This window comes from Taudactylus pleione, unplaced genomic scaffold (genome assembly GCF_031769625.1).
Source record: "Taudactylus pleione unplaced genomic scaffold, aTauple2 ptg000372l, whole genome shotgun sequence".
Classification (NCBI taxonomy): Eukaryota; Metazoa; Chordata; class Amphibia; order Anura; family Myobatrachidae; genus Taudactylus; species Taudactylus pleione.
Window position 1 is genome coordinate 12,082,928 of NW_028284773.1, and position 24,444 is coordinate 12,107,371.

Sequence of the window (24,444 nt, forward strand, 5' to 3'; positions counted from 1 at the left end):
ACTGGTATTAGGATTTTCGGAGTCTCCTCATCGATGCTCCGTTCCTACTGCTTCACTATCTGGACCTGTTGTCTCAGGGTCCTTGTTTTTCCCTGGACCTGGATCGTTTGTCTATGACTGCGCCCCTGCTGTGGTCCTAGGGCTTCCCTGGCTCTGTCTTCATTGAGATGTTTAGAGCAGACAGGCCAGACTTTGCTGGGATCTGCCACAGACTGTGGCATACGTAATTCTTACGGTATCGTACCTGTCGATATGATCCTCCGGTGTCCAGGATTTTCAGATCTTCTGGCATTCCTGCCGGCTGGCTTGGGTTTCACCCTTGGCCTGGCCTTCCTGACAGTGCGGATCTCTACACTGTCGGTATGGTTAAGATATGGAATTGCTCCACTCTGGTATCTAGTTCATCCTTTGGTGTGTTTTCTGGCTTACGCCTCCATTTGTTCTCCCTAGGGACTCCTTGGGAGTTAGTAGTGGTTCTTCGTTCCCTCCGGGGACAGTCGATGGAACCGCTGGTTGTGATAGCCATTACATGGTCTATTGCTTAGGCTCTCTCTCTTTCTCTCAGGGTGTTTATATTAACCAGGAGAGTGTCTGACTTGGGAGCGTTCTCATGTGGCTCCCTCTTCTGGAGGGCATCATGTCAGGGTGTGAGTTGCTCTCGCCCTGTGTTTCTTCTTAATGTGGTTTTTAGGTTCCATATTATTCTGGAACTTATGGTACAGCCATTCAGCCCCCAGTCCTCTCGGCTGGTGTGGCCTCATTGACTGTTGTCCGGCCTCTTTGGATTTATGTGATCCGTTCAAGCTCCTTACGGAAATCGGACTCCTTATTGGTGGTCTGAGATTTCTAGTTTTCACAGGAAAGGATGGCCGGCCTATAACTAAATGTTGGCTGGATGGCCTCGTATGTCTTCCTCAGGGGCTTACTCAGGGGTAGGCCTTTCTGTTGTTGATGCTTGTTTTTTTCTCGGGCCATGTAACCCTTGTGGGCGGCTCGCTGTGGCGCCTCGGCTGTTTTGCCTTACTAGGTGGCCACGTGGTCTTCTGTCCACACCTTTTTAAGGTTCTAGGCATTGGTTTCCTTTGCCTCTCAGGATGCTTCCTTTTTGGCGACGGATTCTCCTCTCAGCACAGGAGCGTCCCCACCCTTGGTTGAACTGCTTTGGGACATCCCCAAGGTCAACCCTGTGGACCCCCTATGGACCCTGAAGTAGAAAACAAGAGATATGGTAAGAACTTACCTTTGTTATCTCTGTTTCTACGAAGTCCATAGGGTCCACAGGGCGCCCGCCCTGACGCACCTGGCTTCATATGGGCTGTGTTACTGGTCACCGGTTTCCCGTCTCCTTTTCTGTGAGTATGGTTCTAGAGTGTTCCAGTTTTCTCTCTCTTTTTCTCTCCTCCTCCGGCCTTTGGCTACTTACAAACTGAGGTGCCTCTGGCTGGGGGGCGGGGTTATAGGGAGAGTGGACCCAAGTGCATCCTGGGAGCTAAAAGCTTTAACTGCGTGGTGCCCGGATTTGGTTCCCAACCTATACCCCAAGGTCAACCCTGTGGACCCTATGGACTTCGTAGAAACAGAGATAACAAAGTAGGGATGTGCAGGCTCGGATAGGTTCGAGTTTGCACGTGGAGTTCGGATTTTTCCCTCCAAAAAAACGGAACTCAGAACGAGGCAAAACGTCATCTTACATGGACGAACATCATCATTCCTGGACAAAAGTCCAGGAATGATGATGTTCGTCCATGTAAGATGACGTTTTGCCTCGTTCTGAGTTCCGTTTTTTTGGAGGGAAAAATCCGAACTCCACGTGCAAACTCGAACCTATCCGAGCCTGCACATCCCTATAACAAAGGTAAGTTCTTACCATATCTCTTGTTATTTCTAAGTATTCCAGTACTAAATGTAAGACGATTAGCAGAATAATTCATATAGATTCATTCACTGTTGAAATAGCCAAGTTGGCACAATATTCACATCATCATATTTGTCTGAAGCACACTTTAGGACATAACGAAACTAATGAATTACTGCTCACTCTAATTCAGACTTTTTAAATTGATTTCTTCATGTCTTTCAATCTCTATAGATTGCGCTTGGCACGTATGAATGAAGAGATGCGGGAATCTGAAGGATTTTACGGACAGCCAGGTCAATATTCCACTAACAGCCATACTGAGATGCAATATAGAAAGTGCATGCAAGAATTTATTAGCTTACAACTTGGCCATTCTGAGTCTTTAGGGAGGATGGTGAACAGCAACTCATCCAATTAGTGTGTCACATATTATATTTTATGTGCCCACATGACCGGAGAGATTTATTTATTTTTGTGTAGTTTTTTTCTAAGAGGGCTTACATATTATGAGGTGGAATCTGTGCAAATCACATTTAGAATGACCCCTTCAATGATGGCATATTTTGAATAACTCCTTATTTTATATTTTTTATGTGAATGCCATGTTGGCTATAATGATTGTATATGCATATATAAGACGATGAAAGAGTAGTTTATATTTAAAAAGTGATAAATTGACACTAAAGGGGGTATTTAGTGTTGAATGTAAACAATGCCAGTTTGTGCATGCACAAATGTGTATGCACATTTTAATTCATTGTCTTTTTGAGTTACATGCAACCATAAAGCTAGCCTATAGCTGCTACTGGAGCAAATATGTGGGATTTCCCATCTTTAATTCAATCTCTTCACTATCTTGTGCAGGTGCAGAATTTGCACTTTGTACAGAATGATTTCAAAGATGCGTGTAACCTAAATTAGACCTAACTTAAAGGGTGTACTATACTAGACGCACAGGTTTATCCCTGGTTAGCCTCTCCAAGTGCAAGGGACCAGTACGTGCAACCCAAAGTATTGTTATGTGCAGCGTAAGAAATGTTATGTGAGATGCATATTTGCTGACTATTAAGTATTTAGGGAACATAAATCAATGGAATTTTAGAACTGTAAAACTAATTTTAAATAGTTTTTGTTTAATGTACTCATCAGCCATTTGAAGAGCATTTTGACTTGTATATACAGAGATTTTATTTTTATATATATATATATATATATATATATATATATATATATATATATATATATATATATATATATATATGTGTGTGTGTTATATTACAATATGGACCGGGCTACCCTGCCTATGGTAGGGGGCTGTGGTGGCTGGTTCTATGGCAACACCTCTCTCACCCTACCAAATGATCAGATGATCAGAATAGTGGGAGGATGTACCCAGTGCCTACCCTTAACCCAAAAGGGTTATGCACTGAGGTAAGGCTGACCATCAGGTAGTCTGGAGGAGATGCAGCAGATGGTACAGTCTGAAGGGAGGGTCAGTTGACAACTGCTGTGAATCTCATTCCTCTCAGGGACTACACGTTGCTGGAAGTCTAGAATAAGTATCTGACTTAAACATTTCTGGTTTCTATTCAGATATTTGTATTTACTCTGTATGTATGTTGTGCAATACTCAGTATAATGCTGCTTTTGTGGCATTATATCCTCATTTGTATTTTGTGAAAATGTCAGACAAAGGGAGTAGTTCCAAGGCTAAACCTGGAGGAGAGCAAGTTTCAGTACTGGATAGTCACAAATCAATAAGATTTGACTCCAATCTGTTTTTAGTCCAAAAACCAGACTGGAGTCGCACACCCATTTTAAATTTAAAGGATTTAATAAAAGACTGCAGGATGGAATTTGTAAGATCAGGCATAAATGGAATGGAGGTAAATTAGCTTTTGGCATGTATAGACCTTAACGATACCTATCTAAACGTGCCCATTTGGGTAGGGCATCAATATCTTTTAAGAGTTGCATTCAATTCAGGGCTCTCACTTTCATCTTAGCCACAGACCCTCGTATTTTTACAAAGGTCTTGGCAGGTCTATGAACTATGGGAATAATTACATATTTAGTCCAATTACTTTTAAAAGCAGATTCAGCACAGATTACTCATGTAGATCTTTTAAGGGCAGTGGAAATGCTAGAATCTCACGGCTAGGGTGTCAATTGGAAAAAGTCCAAGATGATTCCCAGTCAGTGCATGCAGTTTTTAAGTCTTGTTTTAAACAACCGATTAGCAAGGGGCTTTTTTGCCAATGGGAATGATCAGGGAGCTAGATCAAAAGATGTCAGCAGTCCATCCGTTCTCAGGTGTATGAAGTTACTGGGAAAGATTGTTTTCTATTTCGAAGCGGTCCTGTATGCAAGTCTGCATTCTCCGATGTTTCTGTTAAACATTCTAAGACATTCGTCGCGTTCCAAGCATTGAGTATCAGCAAAGTTAATCTTTTTTTCTCATCAATAAATTTTTATTGAGTATAATGCAGAATATTTATGGGGCTACAGAAAGAAGAAAAAGGAAAACATACATAAAATAAATTATAAGGGGGTAACAGTACATTCAAAGACATTAATCAAAAACTGAAAGCCGTAAGTACAAATATTAATAAACTAGGTGTTTTGGTCCACCTGTGGGAGCTCGTTCAGATCAAAAGGAGAGGCACTTCGAGAGGGTAGGGATAGGGGTGCGTCCCTTCCATCTGTAACATAAAGATGCCAAGGATGCCATTTCACAATAGGGGATGAAGTGGCTGTAGAGTAATCAACCTCCCTTGTCTCCATTTCAAAGTGGGATTGTGTTTTAGTTATAACTTTGGCAAATGGGGGAGGGGAAGGGGATTTCCAGTGCTGAGCTATAGTGGCTTTGGCAGATATCAGAATGTGGCCGAGAACATAACGGTCGGATTTGGGAACAGAGATTGGATACCAGTGGAGAAGGGCGAGGGAAGGATCTAGAGTTAAAGTGAGACCCAGGACATCATTAATAAAAGTGAATACTTCTTCCCAGAAGGGGCGTAATAAAGGGCAATCCCAGAAGACATGGAAAATAGAGCCTTCAGAGTGGCATAGATGCCAACAGAACTTTGAGACTGTAGGCCAGATTTTATGTAATCTAGAGGGTGTCAAATATAATCTATTTAAAAGTTTTACATACATTTCAATATGGTTTGTACATCTAGATAGGGAAAAGGTAGAGAGGTAAATAGTCTCCCATTGTGAGAAGGTGAAAGTACGTTGAAGGTCTGTTTCCCACCGGAGTTGGACAGGGGATTTAACTGTCGGAGCTATAGGAGATAGTAGGGAATACCAGAAAGATATAGCCCCACTAGAGGAGGGGTTATTAAATTTACTCAGAATTTGGTTTGGCGGAGTTTGGAATACGGTAGGACCTGTATTCATTAAAGCATACCAATGTGTAAATTGGTGATAGTAAAACCAGGCTGGGGGTCCCAATGTATACTTAGCGCAAAGGTCTAAATACGATAAAATAGAAGACGAGGAAAAAAAGTCTGCTAAGGACACAATACCCAAGGTCATCCAGTAGGACATATTAAGACTGGGTAATACTTTGTTCAATGCCTGAAGGGAAATATTTCTGGTGGGCAGGGTAAAATCAAAACGGGCCGGGAGATTATAATCCCAAACTTTTAAAGTATCCAAGATTGCTTTAGGGAATAGGGGGAATTGTGGTCGCAGTTTTTGAGGTATCCATAAAAGGTCAGGAAGGGGAAATTGCCGGAGGAGAGCATGTTCCAGATCTACCCAAGGTTTAACGGAAGGGGGGAGGAACCAGTTGCATATTTGAGAAAGAAGGGCCGCTTCATGATATCTGGTTAGGTCAGGGAGATTGAGGCCTCCCTGGGGTTTAGGACGAACCATACGACTATAAGCCATTTTATGGGCTTTACCCTTCCATACATAAGAAATCATCAGGCGGCACATCTGTTGCAATAATTTTACCTGGGATAGCATATGGAATAGCATGGAAATAGATACATCAATTTTGGTAATAGCATCATTTTGAACGCCGCTATACGGCCCAACCAGGAGATCTCGTGGTTCATCCAAGCAGTGGCCAAAGAAGACAATTGAGTCAAAAGGGGAACATAATTTTCAGTAAAAACATCATTAATAGAGGATGGTATATTAATTCCCAGATAGGATAGGGAAGACTTCTTCCAAATAAAGGGAAAACGTCTCTTTAGTGAATGTAGGGACAAAGGTGGAATATTAATGGGTAAAGCTTCAGTTTTTGTAACATTCAATTTATAGTAGGAAGCTGCACTATAGTTGTCTAAAATGCTGTGGAGCGATGGCAACGAGATCTCCGGGTCGGTTACAAATAAGAAAACATCATCTGCGAACAGACATAATTTATGAGAGGTGTCATAGATAGAGCCCTGGAAACTCAGATGATTGGTGGATTTTTTGAGCAAGGGGTTCTATGGCCAGCACATATATTAGTGGGGAAAGGGGGCACCCCTGTCTGGTGCCATTGGAGATTGAGAAAGGTGAGGAGAGAAACCCGTTACTAAAAACACGAGCAGAGGGATCAGAATAAAGGGCATTAATGGACCAGAGAATGTCACCCCGGAATCCATACCTGTATAATACCTGGCGCATATATTCCCAGTGGAGCCGGTCAAACGCCTTCTCAGCGTCAAGAGATAAAAGGAGGCATTGTAATTTATTGGACGACACCCATTCAACCAAATCCAAAACCCTCCGGGTATTGTCGGGAGTCTGGCGTCCGTGAACAAAACCCACCTGGTCGGGGTGTATCAACCCAGGAAGCAAGGAATTTAAGCGATTACCTATCAATTTAGCAAAGATTTTCACGTCCGTGTTAAGGAGCGCAATGGGTCTATAATTTTTACACTCAGAGGGATCCTTACCAGGTTTCGGAATGGTAACTATTTGTGCTTCTACCATTTCGGGTGGAAAAGATCCAATATCAGAAGCTTCCGTAAACAAATTTAAAAGAATTGGGGAAAGGGCTTCAGTAAATACAGAATAAAAAGAGTTTGAAAAGCCGTCAGGGCCGGGAGCTTTGCCCTTGGGTAGTTTCCGAATTACTTCCTGAATTTCCTCCAAAGTCCAGGGGGCATTCAGAGACGCCAGGCCATCCGCGTATAGAGAAGGAAAAGTTAAGGTATCTAAGAAGGGCAATAACACTAGCCGAGGGTTGGGGAATTGAAGGATCCTCACGTAAATTGTATAATTTTGCATAATAGTCCGAAAATAGATTAGCAATGTCAAGGGGATTAAGGCATTTCGAAGAGGGGGTTTGGAGGCATTTAATTCTATTGCGAGCTTGATGGCCACACAGCTTACGTGCTAAAAGACGAGAGGCTTTGTTACCGGCTGTATAAAATTTATGTCGAAGGCGAGTAAAAGCTGCTTGCATGCGTGACATAAAAAGTTTTTGGAGCTGCGCTCGCACTTCTTGAAGTTGTTTGCGCAATACTCTAGTGGGGCGGAGCTGATTCTGGGACTCTAAAGACCGTAGGGTGGATTCCAGACCATTCTGTAATTCACGAGAGCGAGCCTTAAGTTGAGCTCCTTTTTGGATGGAGGTACCACGGAGAACTGCTTTTAAGGCACACCAATGTGTGAAAACAGAAGTATCAGTAGGAGAATTAGTCTGTATATATAGTGTAAGAGCCTTCAGAGTATCAGGATCTTTTAATTTGTACTCCGGGAGACGCCAGGGACGCCTGGTAGAAAATTTATGGCCTATATCCCAAATCCATAAAACAGGCGCATGGTCAGACCAAGTAATAGGGAGAATCTTAACCATTTTAATAGACTGTAGAATTCCCTTGTCCAAAAGGACAAAATCAATTCTAGAGTAACTATTATGGACTGAAGAAAAAAAGGTATAGTCTCTCTCATCTCGTCGGTAAGTACGCCAAGCGTCATACAAATCGTACTCCGCCAATAATTTCTTAAAGGCCAATGAAGGGCCCATATCATGAGGGGAGGAAGAATGGCCCTGGGTAGAGGATCTGTCTAGTTTACGGTCGAAGGACTAAATTAAAGTCACCCAGCAAAATGAGTGCTCCTTGCCGAACTTAAGATAGTTCCTCAAAAGTGTCTCGTAGAAAGGGTACCTGTCGGGAATTAGGGGCATAGAGAGAAACCAAAGTGACAAGAGTCTCAATTTTCCCAATAAGAATGAGGAACCTGCCGTTCCCATCTTCTATTTTTCTATGTAACACAAATGGGGTATTTGCATGAAACAGTATGGCAACCCCATTACGTTTGAGAGGGCTATTAGCAATGTAGCATACAGGGTATCTATGGTCCTTAAATATGGGGGTGCTGAGGATGAGAAGTGTGTCTCCTGGAGAGCTACAATATTACCCTTATGATGATGGAAAGTAGAAAGAGCCAAGCATCTCTTCTGTGGAGAGTTAAGTCCCTTGACATTTAGCGAAAGGACTTTAACCATTGGATATCTTAAAACAGTGGAAAATTGAGAATGTCCTAAATGTACATGTCACATAACAATAAAAGAAAAAGAAAAAAAAATGACACATGAAAATAGGAAAAAGGGGAAAAGGTAAGAAACAAAAAAGGAAAATTGAAAACTCAAAAGGCCCAGTATATCGGGCAATAGCAGTTGCCGTGAAAAAACAATACGGCAAAATGGTTAACGTGCTGGCGGCCTGTGTCATTCCCCATCCCTAAGACCTATTATAAAATATATTATAAACATATAACAATATATCACATTTACCATCCCTTCTCTAACCTATCAACAGAGAAATAATCTCAATACATACTACGGTGAGGAAGAAGGCAGGAGAAGGGGAAAAAATTATGGTAATTAAACAGTAAACCACTTACTTTAAATGAAACAATAAACAGAAATTGCGAGGATACAACAGACCTTACTCGTATTCAATAGGAACAGCATGGAGCGTCCACAAAAGGAATCTAGAAATATGAAAGATCTTAAAGAAGGACCTTGATTGTGGCGAGTAACTGAAGAATACTGAAAATGGTTCATAATAGTCCGTTGCTTAACAGATCTAAATGTAGTCAATGGAAGACAAGGAAATATCGATAAATTCCAAGGAGGCAGCATAAACTGCTTCATCCCACTCGAGACCATTCCGACTGGAGAAGAGGAGCTTGTGAAGATGTGGGAATCGAGACAGAAATTTCCCATTCTGCTAACAATTTAACGCCAGCTTCCAATGAAGAGATAATGAATGTTGAACCATCTTTTCGCACCAGAAGCTTCACCAGGAAACTCCATCTGTATTGAATGTCGTTATCCCGAAGCGCTTTCGTGAGAGGTTGGAATGTTCTCCATGTATTAATGGTGTGGATTGAGAAGTCAGGAAATAACTGGAGATTATTAAGAACTTCCGCATCTCCCGACTCTCGTGCAGCCCTTAATATTTCTTCTTTGATATGAAAGAAGTGAAGTCGTAGGAGGACATCTCTGGGAGAGCCTGCCGGAGCTGAGCGGGGCTTAGGTAGACGGTGAATGCGATCGATCAGCAAGTCGCGAACCTCCACAGAGGGCAATAACTTCTGGAAGATGTTCAACGCAAAGTCCTGAAGTTCTGCATTTGACACCGATTCCGGGACGCCTCTGATTTTAACCTTGTCCCTCCTGGATCTATCCTCCAAGTCCGCCAATTTGTTTTTGACAGCCACCAACTCCGTGAGGACCGAGTTATGAGATGTTAGAAGATCATTATGCGAGGAAACTAGTTCTTGCATCTTAGTCTCCAGGTTGTTCGTACGGTCCCCAATACCAGTCACTTCACTGGTGAGTTGTTTAATAGATACTTGGAAGTCAGAGGTAAGGTCTGTGCGGAATGCCTGAAGCATTTGATGGAGAGTGCGGACAGTAAGCGGAGCATCAGCAGAAAGATCAAGGTTGACTTCAGGGCTAGAAGAAGGGACAACCTTGGTTATCAGCGGAGATTTCCCAGTAGAGATTGAATCGGTGGTTTTCTGCGATACAAATTTGATAGGAGGTGCGAGAGTGGACAACGTGCTTCTTTTGTTCGGCATACTGTCTTCTTCGTATAGCAAATATAAACAGATATGAAATACCAAATGGTTTCTGTTACGATATTAGGTAAATATGAGCTGTGGAGGTCTCATAGGGATGAGTGATGGATATCACTGAAAAAACATGGCAGCAATGGATGGTACTACCTTGCTGTTAGGGAGATGTTGAGGAGTGAAATATTCAGCCACTAGCAGGAGTGCAATATTGGAATAGATAGGCCATGTATATGGTATAGCAGGGTGTTAGAGGCAGAACCAGCTGCAAGCAGGTATGTTGTGGGAATGGGGCCCAAATCCAAGATGGCGCCTCTGGCTTCCCCAGACGTGTTGCAGCAAACCTGGTGGTCAGCAGCCCTGGAGAGGGAGAGGTCCAGCTCAGTGGGGAGAAGCAGGGGCCAAGAGGCCGACGGTGGTATGCTCTCAATCCGGGTACGCCGAGCGGCACTGACGTCACGCGGGTCCCCGCTGGAGCTCCGGACTCGAGCCCGCGGCTCCCAGGTAATAAGCAGGCCGCAGAGCTCCGATAAGCGCTGGGCCTCAGGAGAGGTCAAGGGCTCCACGGGAGGACGTCAGGCACCGCCGGGCGGACAAGGGATAAGGCAGCGACCGTGGCGGCCAGATCACGTGGGTCCCCGCCCGGGCTCCAACTCGAGGCCGCGGCTTCTAGGCGGGAGGTAGGCCGGAAAGCATCGGAGGCCACCAAACTCTCAGGGGGTGCAGGTAGCTGAGCTGGGGGGCAGCAGGCACCCTTAGGAAGTTAATGGGGAAGAACTAGCCCCCAATGGACAGCATAGTAGGCACAGTCAGGCCTCGCCCCCAGCAAAGTTAATCTTAACAGAGACAAGACAGTCTCTCAGGTGGTGGACCATGTCCGAATACTTGAACAAAGGCAGGATTGGTTGTTGATCACAATAAATGCCAGGCTCCAGGTATGGGGAACAGTTATACTGAACAATCATCTTCAGGAACTTTGGTTCAGAAAGGAAACAAGACTTCCAATCAACGTTTTGGAACTCAGAGCAGGATAGTCACTTATTCAGGTTAAACCCATCAGAATCCACTTGAGCAATGCTACAGTAATAGCATACATAAATCACCATGCAGTGACAGAGTTCTCTGCCGATAAGGGAAGCTTTTCAGATCCTATCTTGGGCAGAGATTCATGTTCAGTTTTTATTCCAGGGATAGAGAATGGGAAAGTGGACTTTCTCATTTGTCAGTCCATTCTTCCAGCCGAATGGTCTCTGCACCCAGATGTTTTCAACACTCTGGTAAAACAATGGGGTCATCTAGAGAGAGAACTAATGGCTACTCAGTTTAACAACAAAACTGCCTGGTTTTGTTGCAGAACCAGTCTACATGTTTCCCCAATTCCAATGATCTCTCGAGTATCCAGGAAAATAAAGAAGGAAGGTATTCCAGTGATCTTAGTAGCACCAGACCGGCCAAAAAAAGGGTTTGGTACTCAGGAGGTACTAAACATGACAGTGGGTCCAGGGGTCAGATTTCCGCTCAGACAAGATCTGTTGTCCCAGGGGCCGATTTTGTTTTCAGGACATCCATTTGTTAAATTTACTGGCATGGCTCTTGAAGCCAGGATTTAAAAAAAATAAAAAAGAAGTTTTTAGGATGTAGTCATTCAGACAATGATAAGAGCCAGAAAGAAAGGCTCTGCAGTCAATGATCATAGAGTCTGGAAGAATTAATTGGTGTTCATAGTGTGATAGAGTGAAAGTTTCATCTTCCCCTTTTTTCCTTGCCGAAGATTCTTTTATTGTTTTTAGGCTGGGCTAGATTTGGGACTTAATTTAAGGTAAAGGTATCAGTTTTGTCAGACCTCCTTGCAGGGCGTATTACATGTGCAGCTTTATCTTGTAGACTTCCGTTTCGTGTGAGCCATGAAGATGGGACAGTGTTACGCACATTACCATCTTTTCAACATAAGGTGGTTTCAGAATTTCATCTTAATGAATAAATTATAATACAGACTTTTGTTAAATCAAGTAGTCAGTTGTCTCTGTTAGTTGTGGTGAGAGTGTTAATAATTTATCTGGATAGAACAGCCAGTATAAGGAAAACAGATTTATTTATCCTTTATGATGTTAAGAAAAGAGGTTGGCCAAAGTCCAAACACACTATAGCCAGATGGATTCTGCCATCCCTCCATTATTTGGTTATGGGTGAGTATGGTGTGACTTCTGTCTTTATCTTTCTTCAGCCTATCATTGAGGCTTTTTAAGTTTAAACTGAGTAAGGAGTTGGAGGGGAGGAACTATTTATACTGCATGGTCAAGCAGTGTTCCACAGATGGACTCAGAGAATTAACGGCAAGTACCATAAATCTTGTTTTTTTGTAACATATACACTATTCCTTCATATAAATTCTAGGCATACTGGCTTATTCTCCCAGAATATCCTGGAGACTCAAAAAATTCAAGTAGTTCCCAGAGCAGATCAACCCCCACCCCCTGCATTCCACCCTAGTGAAATGGGTGTAATGGGCGAGTAATGATGTGCTTCTCATAGAAACATATCCTTATGGCCCTGCCCACCTCTGAGTAATGCAGTGATCTGTGGCATTGCATCATGGTGGGGCCATGACAACAAGAGGTCAAAAATAGGAAGATATGGTTTTATGACAGCAGAGAAATAGTACAATCGCTAGAATATTCATGGCCTGAAAGTTAATCACGCAGATTTTTCTATTTCATATACACGGATCAGCTATAACACCACTTGTCTAATATTGTGTAGGTCCCCCACGTGCTGCCAAAACAGCTCTTACCCATCGAACCATTGACTCCACAAGACCTCTGAAGGTGTCCTGTGGTATCTGGCACCAAGACGTTAGCAGCAAATATTTTTATTATAGAACTGCATATAGCACATTAATATATTCACAGTACATGAATAAACAATTTCCAAAACATATATAATAATAACCATGTATATGAAATCACAATATAATCCCAATAAAACCTAAGCATAAACATAAAATCCGTGAATAAGACATACCACATTTCCTTATTAATATAGCGAACTGATAAATGATACTTTTTAGAATGAAGATTTTCACAATGTTAAGGACTCTAGATTGTACAATGAGGTTAACTGAACCGCAGATCTAAAGGTGCCCATCCACTAGCAGACATGAAAACGACTGCACGATTACGACATTGTAATCATGCAGTTGTTTGTCTGTGATGAGCCTGCACTGAATGAGCAGTTGTTCAGTGTAGGCACAATCAATCATCTGCAAACATGCTCAACCTGACATTATCGTCAGGTTGACCAGCATGTTTCCACGATGATAGATGTCTAAACGACCAGCGGGCACGCGCATGGCTGATCGTTTTAGACATCTTTGCAAACTATTTATGAACGATCCTTATCGTTCAATCGCTCAACTTAATCGTCTAGTGGATGGGCACCTTTAGAGAGGCTTTCATAGAAAGGTCAAGGGTATGTATATAAGGGAGCTAGATGTTTAAAAAAAAAAAAATCTGCCCTGTTATCTTTATTACAGAACATTTCTAGCCAGTCCATATGAAATAGATGTTTTATTGTAGGTAATAGCAATGCTAAAGAGAGAGTGTCAGAGGATGTCTATTGAGATGTTTTTTTTTACCCGCTGCTGCAATTCTAACAAGCTGATGAGGAATATATGTCCCACAGAGCCCATTCAGGGGTGACACTAAATGTGATCCCTAGGGCAGTGGTCCCAAACTTTTTCGAATAACGGCACCCTAGAGTATCAGCATTTGGTCCAACAGCACTCCTGGGCCAAAAGTTTCTTATTGAGAAATTCAGCAAACATTAAATGAGGTAAATTGTGGTTATAATGTCACCCTAAGGTTCACTTATGTGGTGGTTGACAGGGTTGCGCAACTTTTTGTCCACATATTGTTTGATTGGCAGTCATTATCACTGGTTTTGCCTATCACATTGACTAAAAATAATTTTATTTGGTACTCGGCCACCAATCCGAGGCACCCCTGCAAGTGCCCTGAGGCACCCCAGGGTGCCAAGGCACCCAGTTTGGGAACCACTGCCCTAGGGTGTTACTAATAAAGGACTGTAATAGAAGCCAGAATTTTGGAACTTCTGCACAAGCCCACATACAATGCATCAAATCTGCTTCCAATTGTGTACATTTAAAACCATAAAGTCCGAAGAGGCAAATATCAAATTATGTAATTTGGGTGTTATATATGAACGATGTAGCAACTGCATTTCTGCATACGTTGTTGATACAAGCTTTAGCAACAGATACTTTGAGACCTGTTTTCACACATAAGGGTCCAAGTCCTTGGGTCTGTTGTTGCCACCTTACTGTCCCCGCTGGCAGTGGTCACTCATCTGTAACATGCAATTCATGCCGTTCTGCATCATGGGTGCCTCCATCTTGAATAGTGTCACATGATCCGCTCTGACAAACCAGTTTCCAGCAACTCCAGTGAGATGGTTCATCGAGCCTGTCGGTTCTAAGAGTGCCCTAATAAAACCAGGAACTACTGACTGTTTATTGCCAGAGCAACTTCTTTCCCTAGATATCGGTACCCTGGCTTCTGATTCTGTTTGCATCCTGCAACTGTTCTAGTCATCAGTCTCCAGTGTTGCTACAGAATTCTGCACTTGTTCCAGTTACCAGACTCCAGTATTTGTTTCATAAGCATTCTGTTTGTGTTTCAACACACCTGCTCCAGTAATTACTTTACAAGCATTCTGCCGCAGTGTGTTTCAACATTGCTTCTCATATCCTGTTCAGTATTATCCAGAAAACCTGTACCAACATTTCTTCTCAGTATTTGCTTCAGTGCTATCCAGAAAACCTGTTCCAGTATTGCTTCACAGCATATTTCATTGCATCCTACTTTTATTGTGCATAGCTTTCATTTCCAACACCACCTGCAGCTTGCTTCTATTGTACCTCGCACTCTGTTACAATATCTCCTGCAGCCTACCTCCACTGTATTACAGAATAGAAGCCCAACATTTCTACAGCCTGATCCAGATTGTGCTCCCGAGCATATCTGGAGTCCATTCCAGATGTTGTCATCTAAGGTTATTCTAGTACTTGCATCTGTCCTGTATCCTGCTACATAACAGTCTCTGTCTATACCCCTGGTCTGTCTGAGGAAAAGCATAATCTGGCCATCTAGCTTCGTTTACTGTCAAGCACCTATAGCTATACTTGGGGGTCCTGACCCAAATCAACAAAACCCCAGTGATGTGATACCTGTAAATTGCAAAGTGGGGCCTCCATGGCTCAGACTTGTTTTTCCAGCACGTACTACAGATGCTCAATTGGATTGAGATATGGGGAATTTGGAGGTCAAGTCAAACCAATCCTGAACAATGTTTGCAGTGTGGCAGGGAGCATTATCCTGCTGGAAGAGGCTACTGCCATCAGGGAATACCTTTGCCATGAAGGACTGTACATCGTCTGCAACAATGTTTAGGTAGGTGATATGAATCAAAGTAACATCCACATAAATGGCCGGATTCAAGGATTCCCAGCAGACCATTGCCTAGCGCAACACACTACCTTCAGTGGCTTCCCTCACACGCACCCCGCCGACCACATGATGTAAAAACAAAACAGTAATTCTTCATAACAGGCCATATTCTTCCATTGCTCCATGGGTCGGTTCTGACACTCGTGCCCATTGTAAGTGGACATTGTAAGTGGACAGGGGTCAGCACAGGCACTCTGACCAATCTGACACCTTTCTATCATAACCAACATACAGTTTTTAAGCAATTTGTGCTACAGTAGCTCTTCTGTGGGATCGAACCAGATGAACTAGCCTTTGCTCCCCAGATTCTTCATTGAGCTTTGGGTGCCCATGACTCTGTTGCTGGTTCATCGGTTGTTCTTCCGTGGAGCACCCCATAAGACCTGCTGTTTTGGAGATGGTCTGACCCAGTCTTCTAGCCATCACTATTTAGCTCTTGTCAAAGTCGTTCAGATCCTTACCATATTTCATGCTACCAACACATCATCTTCAAAAACTGAGTGTTCACTCACTGCCTAATATATCCCACCCCTTGTATAGAGATAATCCATGTTTTTCACTTCACCTGTCAGTGGTTTTAATGTAATGGCTGATGGGTGTATATTTCTGTACTTCCTTTTAATGTAATACGTGCCTTCAATTGTTTTGATTCTTAGGATCTTAAGCAACATATGAACAATCCCCATCACAAGCATGTTTGCAGTGGACATGTAATTTGGTGGGGCTATAATTTTTATATATACTTAAATATTTGATTTTAAAATCACTATTGTGTAATTCTCTGAATTAATACAACTCTGGTGAAATACAAATGTCAGCTTAATTTCATCAACAAAGTAGTCACATCTAGCACACTCCGCTCCTGAAGATTCAGATTTATGCGTATGAATTGAACTTCTGACTCCAAGAAAAATGTTTTCCTTGTGATATTTAATTTAAGACATATGGAACAAAAAAATCCACGAATTATGCAGTATTTGGGGCTGTTAGGGAAATCATGGAGTGTGTAGTCTTTCATTCTTGTTCCAAATGTAATGTATAGTTTTTTTTTTATTTCAGTATGTTCATTGTACCACAGTTTTACACTAGAGCATAAATCCTTTTATTTATGATATATTTTGTATTTAAATACATGTTTAACCACTTAACTGACAATTTTTTTTTACCCCTGCCCCCTGTAAAGGGCCCATTTTTTCCCCTCCTACCCTGTGACCAGTTTAATCATTTTTTTTTTATTATTATTTTACCCCTCTCTCACCCTCCAGCCTCATATGGTTTTATTTTATCCCTCCCCTACCTCTACTTATGCTAGCTCCACCCCCTTGATGTTACCCTCCCACCCCCATGGGCAACCCCCTCCTCCCCCACATGCAGAGTGCAGCAGAGCGTGCGTCAGGAGGGACTGATGATCAGTCCCTACTGCTGTTGCTTATCCTCGCACCGTAATCCCCGGCGCATGTACTCCAGAGTGCCATATGCATGGCATTCTGAGGCGTAATTCTGGCAGTGATGTTGATGGTCACAGACCGCCGCCTCAACGCCTAGGGATCCGGGGAGTCAGAGGAGATCTATTCTGTACTTGTGCAGAATGGATCTCCTCTTCTGCAGCCGGGGCAGAGAGCAGGGTGGCGCGGTCGTATGTGATGCAACCTTTCCAGCCGGTCGCATCACATATGACGTCATCAGGTAAGTGGTTAAAGCAGATATTTAGAAGTGCATTTTTTTTATTTGTTGATTTGATATTTATGCTTTAATAACATTAAACCATTTTAATTGTTTTAAGCTTTTATTACAGACCCCTTTTTACCAACTAGCTGTTGATGTTATTACCTTGGCAGATAGTTATCAGTTAGCTGTTCTATTTTCGCTCTGGAAAACAGCACATAAAGCTGGGCACACACCTCAGCGATGTGCCAATGGGGCAATGCATTGATGTAGAATGATGTATCACATTGCCGTACACACTGCAGAAATCCGCCGTACGATGACATGATATAGTTACATGCTTAATGTAGCAGCACTGCGTCGTCGGTTACATCGTCCCATCTGATATGATCACCCAATTCATCAAATGATAAATTAATTTGTATTCGGGGGTGCACACTATATGATGGTCATTGCGAATCATCACAGATCTCAAGATCTACCAATATATTGTATAGTGTGTACCATACTTACCGACTTTGCAGGGCTGCATTCCGGGAGCAGCCGGAGAAGACCTTTTTTCATCTTCGGGGGGCGGGGCCAGACAATAGCTGGCATTAGACCCCGTCCCCTTTTCAGGAAACCACCGCGATTCCTGGGACCACAAGGAGGGGGCGGAGCTAAATTATGCGATTCGTGCCAGTTAGCCACGCCCCCTCCATATGGACCCGCAAACGTCTCAGGAAATCTCCCCATCCTTCCCACTTCACTAGGAAGTGGACGGGATGCAGGAGATTTGCCTACTCTTTTATGGGGTTACCCGAAAAATCGTGAGCCTCCCGGGAGAGTAGGCAATTATGGTGTGTACCCAGCTTAACTGTCATTTTTTAAATTCAAAGTTACTCTGCCACACATGGAAAATATTTGACTAATGTGTGTGTTGGGTAATAGACTCATATATTGCATGATCATTTATATCACAGGTTCTCAAACTCGGTCCTCAGGACCCCAAACAGTGCATAATTTCCAGGTCTCCTCACAGAATCACAAGTGAAATAATTAATTTCGCCTGTGGATCTTTTAAAATGTGTCAGTGAGTAATGAATACACCTGTGCACCTACTGGATGACCTGCAAAACGTGAACTGTATGGGGTCCTGAGGGCAGAGTTTGAGAACCACTGATTTATATCATTAGCCCAGATTCTGCTGTATTCACCTTGGGGGGCCAGAACAGCAGAAAGGGGTGTGGGACGGACAGTGGTGTTCATGTGGGGGTGGGGGGATGGGCAACACTGCATATGCTGGGTCCAATATAGTAGTTCTTGAAAATTTACATTAGGAGTGCAATATTCCATGTAAAACACGTTATTAACATGAATATTAGAACTCACTGATTATAAACGTATTCCTCAAACATCACTGTGTATAAATTACCTGTGTAATATATAAAAAATAACGCAGTTACAATTATTGTGGTCTCTGTAAAAAAGCAGAACCCTAAAGGGTAAATTTACTACAACTTTTAAAAATCAGATTTTGGTTCTTATATCTGTTTTGCATCCTAGAAAATGATAGACCAAATCTGATTAGTTGCTATGGGTAACACCTCCACTTGTCTGTTTTTATAAGATTTAGTACATCTACCCCTAAATGTTTATTTTTAGACCTGTGACTTGTACAACTCTGACAAAATGGAGATGGGTGGGTTATGAGAGATGTTTATATTAAATAAAACAGGTTTTCCTGTACCCTTGCCTGCATCCTATGGATCTTTTCACTTTTCCTATTGTGCAAATACATTTGTTTATTTTAAATATTGGATACTCTGCTTTTTTCCCTTTCCTTTCATCTGTCTGGATGCATGGAGACCCCTAGCAGGTATAGATCTTTGTATGTAAGTTACAATTGAGCTATTGCATGCAAAAGGTCTATATGGTTTATTTATCTATTTATCATCCTGTTCAGCGCAAACTTTAAAACATTGTATGGTGCACATTTTGCATAATGTACCACTAGGCCATTAGTAGTTATTGTCCTGCATCTCTTTTAAAACTATTCCAGCAATACATTATATTTCCATGAAATCTATTTGCATACGTCATATAACTGATTACCATTTTCTTTTTCTCGTGTAGGGGATGAAACGTATCAAGATATATTCAGAGATTTTTCCCATATGGCATCCAACAATCCTGAAAAACTGAATCGTTTTCAGCAATCTGATTCACAGAAGTCTTGAATTTTATGCAATATCTGCGTGCTTCACGTAACAAACCTTCCTTGCCCACCCAAATAACTATTCTTGATAACTAAACAGGGTGGTTGAACAATCTGAAAGCCTAGTCTTTAGTTCTACAAGCCAGTGATTATCTTCTTGGCATTCTTTATGTCCAGCACAGAGATAGAGGTGTCCTGGGTTAAACCACTATTCTCGCTTAGTACATAAAACTGGAACTGATTGCCATCCTTTTAGAGATGTTTGTAGTATTTGTTTTATTTGCATTTAGTCAATAAACTGTATTTTTTAGCCCTAATCATAGCTAAAACACTATAGGGGCCACCAATGGCTTAGTTTCCATATTTTCATTTTGTATATAACGAGGACCAATAGACATAGCTGCTTTATCTGATACTCTGTAAACCAAACAGCTAATAACGGGGAACCTAAAACACTTCAGTAGCTCCATAGGCATCCTTTATCATTCAAAAGGTTCCCACAGTTTAAGTTAAAACAACACGTTTTTTCAAAGAAAGATATGACTATCTATAATAACATATCAGCAGGCATTTTAAACAAGTGTTGCAAGTTATAACAAACAAGTTTCACTATAAAGCAGAAAGGAGCTGGGGGCCACAGGTAAAGGTTCCTGAGGGCCACATGCTGCCCATCACTTATCAAATTAAAGAATTTGTCACCCTCTTGACAATGTTTCACTCATTTTCAGACCTGTTGGACATTAAACTTCTTGCCTATCACAATATAAAGTATGGTTTAATGTGTAAATTGAGACAAAACTAATAACATCTGCTCATCACATAATTATTTATTTGACTATTTTACATTTCTCTAATGCTATTATATACTTAACCATTTAGATTGGCTAACGCCTACCTTTTTTGATGAGCAGTATAATACATCTGACGGACACTATAGGTTTTCTATTTACTCCCTTTCAAATCCCAGACACCACTACCTAGTGTTAATAGGCACAATTAATGGTTTGTATTGCACTGAGTAATAACATAAGCATTTTATTCAGTATTTTGCTGTCACATTAGATTTTACCTAGTTGAAAACTTAAATGTGCATTTGTCGCACATCTCAACCGATTGTCCTACAATTTTACCATAGAGACTGTTATCAATTTGAGTTGGTTTTGAGATCATTATTTTTCTTTTTTGATACATCAATAATAAGGGGCAAACTTGGAGAGTGTGGATATTACTAATGTGCTGTAACTCATGGCAGCCAGATTGCTTCAATTTTTAAAACTGGTCTGGGTTACAGCATATAGCTGTACACCAGAGTAATAATAAACTGCTATGTGTATTCTAAGAACGCCTCCAATATCTACATTTCATGTGCTAGATGGCTACCATAAATTAGCAGTAACCACATTACATAATGTGACCAGCGTCTTGATTTAAGACATTATTTTGTTGCTGAATAGTAATTTTTTTTTTTTACTTGTTAAAAATGACAGTATTTTTAACAGTTTATCCCAGCTTGTGTTCTCTTATGCATTTATAGAAAGAGATCGCACCATAAGAATTGTGATCCATTGCTACGTATTTTACTTTTAAGCAATGATTTATTTACATTATGAAGATTGTTTTAGATAATGAAACGGCATCTGATCTTAGCATGCGTTCTAATGTTGCTGTATTATGACTTTTAGAGAATGGAGTATGTATAAGTATTAAAAGATTGCATTAGTCTTGTATTGGTGAAAGCCGTATCGCTTATCCTATTTTATATATAAAAAAAAAAAGTGTTCGCAAAAGAAGTGTACATAGAATGTAGTACTATAAAATGTTTTCTAAATGCATTGATCATATAAGTACTGTTAACATTGCTAAAAATGTTCTGAAAAGAAATGTTTCTGATCTTCTATGACTGCACATAAAGGGGGCATCAGTGTCAACCCAGTCTTCCTATAAGTGTATTTGTGTTCTATAAAGTCCTAATGGGGGAAGCCTAGACTGTCCACACTACCACCAATGGCAATATCACAAATAGCCATGTAAAGCTAGGAACTAAGCATACTGGCAGGGCCGCATTGCCTTCGTGGGGCCCAGGGCACTTAAGACGTGACCCGCTCCCATTACTCTGGTCCTTCTCCTCTTGTCATCTGGCCCACCCCCACTCATCGTACAGCCCAACCCCACGTCTGGCCCTTAGAAACCTTTTATTTAGGGTAATATTTCATTTTAAAAGGATGACTGTGTTGATACAAAAATAACAAGTATAACACTGGTTACATTTTATCAGATCACAGCTGAATTACCAGCTAAAAGTTTTCTATGGGGACTTGAAAATGCCCTTTCTGAAAAGTGTAGGTTTTTTCCACACTTGCACCTGTTAGCCAACGCCATATTCAGGCCCTCCCAAGTTATCCAGACGATCCCACCTTCCTGCCATAAAAATGTCTATCACTGTACTTTAACTCTTCATCAAGCATAGAGTATCTTGATAAAATGTCCTGGAGCAGCATCTTTAAATGCTATAAATTGAAGATGTAATATATTGGGGTAATTATGCAAACATTGTTAAATTTGCCCTGTGGTGCTATTGGCTTGTCACTGTGCTGCATACAAAAGGGAATTAGGAATTTGTTACATATAATTTGCTGACAGTGTGGCCTATAGCCTGATCTAGGTTAATTGGATGGTGACGGAGGAAAAAGCATCGCTGAGTGAGACCTTACTACTATGGAAGTTAGGCTCTTGTAGAAAAGCAATGGCCTATAGATATTTATTACAGAACAGTAACCTGTATTTAAAAGTTTACAATATATATATATTTTTTTTGTTATTGTGACCCTATAATATAATTTTTATATTATACCCCTCATGTTGACCAAGGAGATGTGCATATTATTTATATTTTACAGAAACTTTTTATATATTTCCCATTACCAGTTCTCATGGTGGCATATGGGAATCTAGTATTTTCAGACTGGACATGTGGATGGTACAGTAGTCCTCTAAGCACAAACTCCAACAGAAGGTTGAAATATATAGCATTGAAATCCGTTAAACTAAAGCTTTTCATTGAAAATATAATTTGGTGTTTGCATAATTTTTTTTCCCAAGACCATAGTATATGCCATCACACCTAAAATATAACGCCTGAATGTTCTGGTCCTGCATCTCATGTTTCACTAAAATTTTCATTTTGACAGTCTAGCAGCTAGCTCCTCTGAAAACAAGTGATTGAAATTTGATTGCTGTTCACAAACAAATTACATTCCCTGCTATACCAAATATGAGATTGGAGCAATGTTTCCAAGTGGTAAGATACTCGTGTTCTGGAACTGAATAAAGGACCCTACTGTAGGACACTGCAGCAAGTTTGGAAAGGTGGCTGCTTTCTATAATGTATACGATGGGCTTGCACACAACTCACTGTCCTCTTTCCCATTGTGTTCTTTCCAACATCACTCTATTCTAAGTGCAATATTTTTCACATGGATGAATCTAGTGCTTTTTGATTGGTGGATGCCATTCTTTGCATTTGCAATATTCCTTCCAGTAAATATACTATGATGAATGTCAAACATATCTAGTTTTATTGTAATCATTTTTGTACGTTAAACTTGAATGTAGTTTTATTTTTTCTTACTCGAAAAAAAAAAAAAGAAACTGTCAACTCAAATGTATATTATGTAAGAATTGTAAATACTTGATCAAAATGGAAAAATATGCCATTTCAATAAAAAAAATAAAGCATTGTTACTGTGTTTGAAATAAGTAGATTGTGCAGTGTACCTGGCGGGAGTTGCATGCATTAATGGAAAGTACAGTGCATTTTTTTAGATATACATGCAGTGGACTGTCAATATGGCGACAGCATGATAATTTGATTTTGGTACTCGAAGTAAAATCCCTTCCTCTTAATCCAGCTGGGGGACACTGCCATGAGATTGGGTAGCAGAGGCCGGCTCAGGAGATCAGGCACTAAAACGACAGGTGTTAGGCTCTGCCCCTCCCCTAGATAATACTTGCCCTTTCCACCTGCACTTCAGTTTAATTTTCTAACAAAACCATATAGAGTAAAAATAGTAAAAAAATACATTAAACCCTATAAGAATAAACAACAAACACAAAAAAATGTAAAACAACCGCTAAAACCAAACGTATGAAACTGGTGGGATTTGGTGAAAGTGTGCACAGAAGACCTGGTTTCCATGTAAGCACCTGTGATGTACCGCCCAGGACGCTACCACAGACTTATCCACGGAAAGATTAACTAGTTTTAGTGCCTAGGTCAGAAGGCATGTAGCTAAAGTGCAGGTGGAAGGGGGAGGTATTATATAAGGAATGGGGGTAGAACTGGGGTGGAGCCCAACACCTGTCCTTTTAGTGCCTGATCTCCTGAGCCCACCCCTACTACCCAATGTCATGGCAATGTCCCCCAGCGTTGATGAAAGAGGAATCGATGGGACAATGCCGAAACCACTGTAATGTTGTTTAAAGTGTTATAACGGTGTTGGTATGATAAGGCATCATGTTATCATGAAAGTTATCATGCCAACACTGTTACAATGCTTAAAATTACATTACAACAGTGTTGGCATTGTCCCGTTGATATCAAGCTGTCGATGTATATGCTGTCTACAATCAAACTGCTTCCCACTGGAAGGTTCATCCAAACATAACAATGGTCTCAAGACTAGTTTAGAGATATAACCAGAAAGGATTGGCAGATCCACTAAAGTCCTTTATCAACTATTTAAATTATACAGAAGTTGATTTGTACACTAAAACATTCTACACTAAAATTGGAGTGTTTCCTTTAAAGTTATATAGTTGTGAATTGTAAATTCAGAAAATTGCAATGGAACAGGTAAGAAACAAATATATAACTTATTCTCATTAGACAACTTTCTATATAAATAATACAAAGTAGTCTGCAGCTCAAGGTGGTTTTCTGCTTATACAGAGGAGTCCTGTTTAGTGCAGTTACTGGGTAGCTGTGTGCACAGTGTATCACAGCAGTTGTAGAGAAGGTCTACAGAGTGTCATTATGGATGGCTGTACTCGAATCTGTAAAGGCAGCAGGAAATATGTCTAGTAATGAGAAGATATATATATATTAACAAAGTTGCGGCATTCGTCTCAGAGATTCACACAGCTACAGCAGATAACTAACATTTCAG

At 41.1% G+C, this 24,444-nt stretch overlaps 1 protein-coding gene across 3 annotated transcripts in view; it reads left to right on the plus strand.

Moving 5' to 3' along the window:
- Positions 1 to 22,975, plus strand: part of ACAP2 (ArfGAP with coiled-coil, ankyrin repeat and PH domains 2) — a 115,039-nt gene extending 92,064 nt beyond the window's left edge. For all 3 annotated transcript variants that reach the window (XM_088444811.1, XM_088444809.1, XM_088444810.1), the window contains 2 exons: positions 2,090 to 2,151; positions 19,198 to 22,975. In XM_088444811.1, coding sequence (XP_088300937.1) covers positions 2,090 to 2,151; positions 19,198 to 19,301 — 166 coding nt within the window. In that variant the 3' untranslated portion in view covers positions 19,302 to 22,975. The remainder of the gene's footprint in view (positions 1 to 2,089; positions 2,152 to 19,197) is intronic.
- Positions 22,976 to 24,444: the final 1,469 nt, after the last annotated feature.